At 42.3% G+C, this 2,500-nt stretch overlaps 1 protein-coding gene across 1 annotated transcript in view; it reads right to left on the bottom strand.

The window, feature by feature from the left end:
* Window positions 1-2,500, bottom strand: part of nsd1b (nuclear receptor binding SET domain protein 1b) — a gene marked incomplete at both ends in the record, with an annotated part of 88,481 nt that overhangs the window by 4,580 nt on the left and 81,401 nt on the right. Inside the window, 3 exons of the mRNA XM_080040868.1 lie at window positions 579-725; window positions 1,643-1,755; window positions 2,297-2,500. The exon at window positions 2,297-2,500 is cut by the window's right edge and continues 2 nt beyond it. Of these exons, the coding sequence (XP_079896994.1) occupies window positions 579-725; window positions 1,643-1,755; window positions 2,297-2,500 (464 nt within the window). The remainder of the gene's footprint in view (window positions 1-578; window positions 726-1,642; window positions 1,756-2,296) is intronic.

The raw sequence follows: 2,500 nt of genomic DNA, 5'->3' as shown, positions 1-2,500 counted from the left end.
ATTGTCATCAAACTCAAAATCTTCCAGTTTTCATTTGTTTAGCAACGGATTTCGCCGATAACATCAAAAGTGCAGTGTGCAATCTGCCACACGGGCGAAACTACTACCAACGGTTCATGAGAACGTTCGGTGTCCGCAGAGAACGCAGAGGCGCAAAGCCGCACAAGTATAAATCAGGCTTTACTGTGATGTCACAAGAACTGTAGGGTTAGACAGTGAGACCATAAAACAGTCTTTCTGCCTTTTCTCAGGCTAGGATGAACCGATTTCTAAAATGTTTGCACATTTATACTACATAGGATCTCAGAGTTCGGTCAAGTAGGTCTTTAATCTAAGTGAAAAGTCTGAATCTATGCAAAGAAGAGACAGCCAAGCCAATACCGTTACATTAGTTTTTTTTTCAGTTAGTTAGTTAGTTTTAGAGTAAACATTAAAATCGGTATCAGCCCTAGAAATTGAGATCATAGCATCCCTTTTATTTCAATTTTTTCTAAAACATTATATGCTGTCTGTGTGTGTGTGCTAGGTGTGTGTGTGTGTGTGCGTGTGTGTGTGTGTGTGTGTGTGTGTGTGTGTACCTGTGGATGGCATTCGTACAGCAGCATGCGGTTGATGCATTCTGAGTCTGTCCCACACGGACTCTCGTCTGAGGCTTTGCAGTTACAGCGCGGGATCTCGGACAGGTCAGCTGACAGGATCTGCACCTTCCCTATTGGTCGGTTCACCTAAATGGGTAAAAAAAACAAAAAAAAAACAGAAATTCACCCTTACAATTAGCTTTAAATGTATTCAAGTACATACCGTAATTTTCGGACTATAAGCCGCGACTTTTTCCCCATTTTTCGACCCTGTTATTACACAGCACAGTATATGTTCTGTAGCTACTATTTCACTAAATGGTAACACTTGAATACGTTATGCAAATATGCAACTTGTTTGTTGAAATGTTAATAAATGGGAGCTTCCTCAAGCAGCCATCTCTTTCCCGACAATCCCCTCTGTGCACGAACTCTTACATATGGTAATTAAACATTAAAACACCTGCGGCTTATAGTCCAGTGCGGCTTATAGTGCGGAAAATACGGTATATCAATTTTATCAGGAATTTGTATTATTAGCATAAAGTGAAAAATAACTAATACATTAAAATAGTGTTAATACATTTTCAAATTTAGGCCTTGAAAAACAAAAACTAATTTTGTAATTACTCGATTCACCGGGACCAGTCAGGGAGAGGAACAAGAAAAGTTAAGCCACAAAAGTATTTCCTTATTTCTAAATTCCTATTGCAAAGTGTAATTCGATTAGGATGTGTCTCACCTTTCTTTTCAACGTACGTTTTTAAACTTTATAATTTCTGTAATTTGTCAGTTTAATTGCAGAGAAAATCCCCCCAAAACTTAAGACTGAAATATTGGAATTTCTGATTTTTTTCTAGGAATATTTTGCCCCCTCCCTTAGTGCGTAATTCAAATTGTAATGTATTACTTCACCTAAAACGGCTCCAGAAGAAAACAGTATTCATTTCCAGAAAAGCAAAAGGACTGAGGTTTCTAACAGACACTACTGCTTCACATTGGAGAATCACTTTGGACTAAACACACCCCCCCTCCCCTGCCCCCCCCCCCGCCCCCCCTCTCACCTTGATGTGTTTGTATGGTGGTGGTTTGCGGTCGTTCTTTCTGTCTTCTTGCAGCTGGCGAAGTTCCTTCTCCGCCTGAAGCTCACGGAACCTCAAAGCTGCTTCCTCCAGAGCTGAGTAGAACAAAAATCAACATTCACAAATCACAAAGTTAAATGTCAAAGTCACCACAGCAGGTATAAACTAAAAACAGTAGCACCGAGATCCCCTAGAAGGCTGTGACATATGCCACAGCAACATGTGTGTTATGCCATGGTATGTAGTGGCACCCTAGCATTTATGCCACTCACTCCCTACAGTAGTGGTACAGAATAGAATAGAAGCTTTATTTGTCATTGGGTATAATACACACGGAAGGAGAATGAGGGAAGAAGTTGGATTTTATGTGGCTGTTATATGGCGAAATTGAGGTGCAGTGCTTTTTTAAAAAACAATACGGCAGTGTGTAGCTCCGCCTTTTCGGCACCCTTTCAGGCGGCTGGTACCCCAACGGAGGAGTACCGAAAATAGGAGCGGCTTAGGGCGGTTAGGCTCGCTTATATCCGTACCCTACCCAACTTTTGGCAAATGGAAAGCCAAAATAACCGACCCGACCCGCTCTACTTGGTGGAAACGAGGCATTAAAGACACAGCCACTGTATAACCACTGCCTACCTTTCTTGTAGGTAGCGTCGACCCCTTTGCCCATCTTCTCCTTGCTGTTGCAGTCCACGTCCATATAAGGAAAGACTCGCGCCTGGTACGTCCACAGATAGTCGTTAGACCCAAAGAAATGCACCGGGAACTCCCCAACATCATGCCTCATGCGCTGGATGTTTTCTGGGATAGATTTGGGGTGACTGACCTCGGCAGGCCACC

The sequence above is a fragment of the Ammodytes marinus genome (genome assembly GCF_949987685.1).
Source record: "Ammodytes marinus genome assembly, chromosome: 14".
Classification (NCBI taxonomy): domain Eukaryota; kingdom Metazoa; phylum Chordata; class Actinopteri; order Uranoscopiformes; family Ammodytidae; genus Ammodytes; species Ammodytes marinus.
This window is presented reverse-complemented; position numbering and strand designations above follow the sequence as displayed.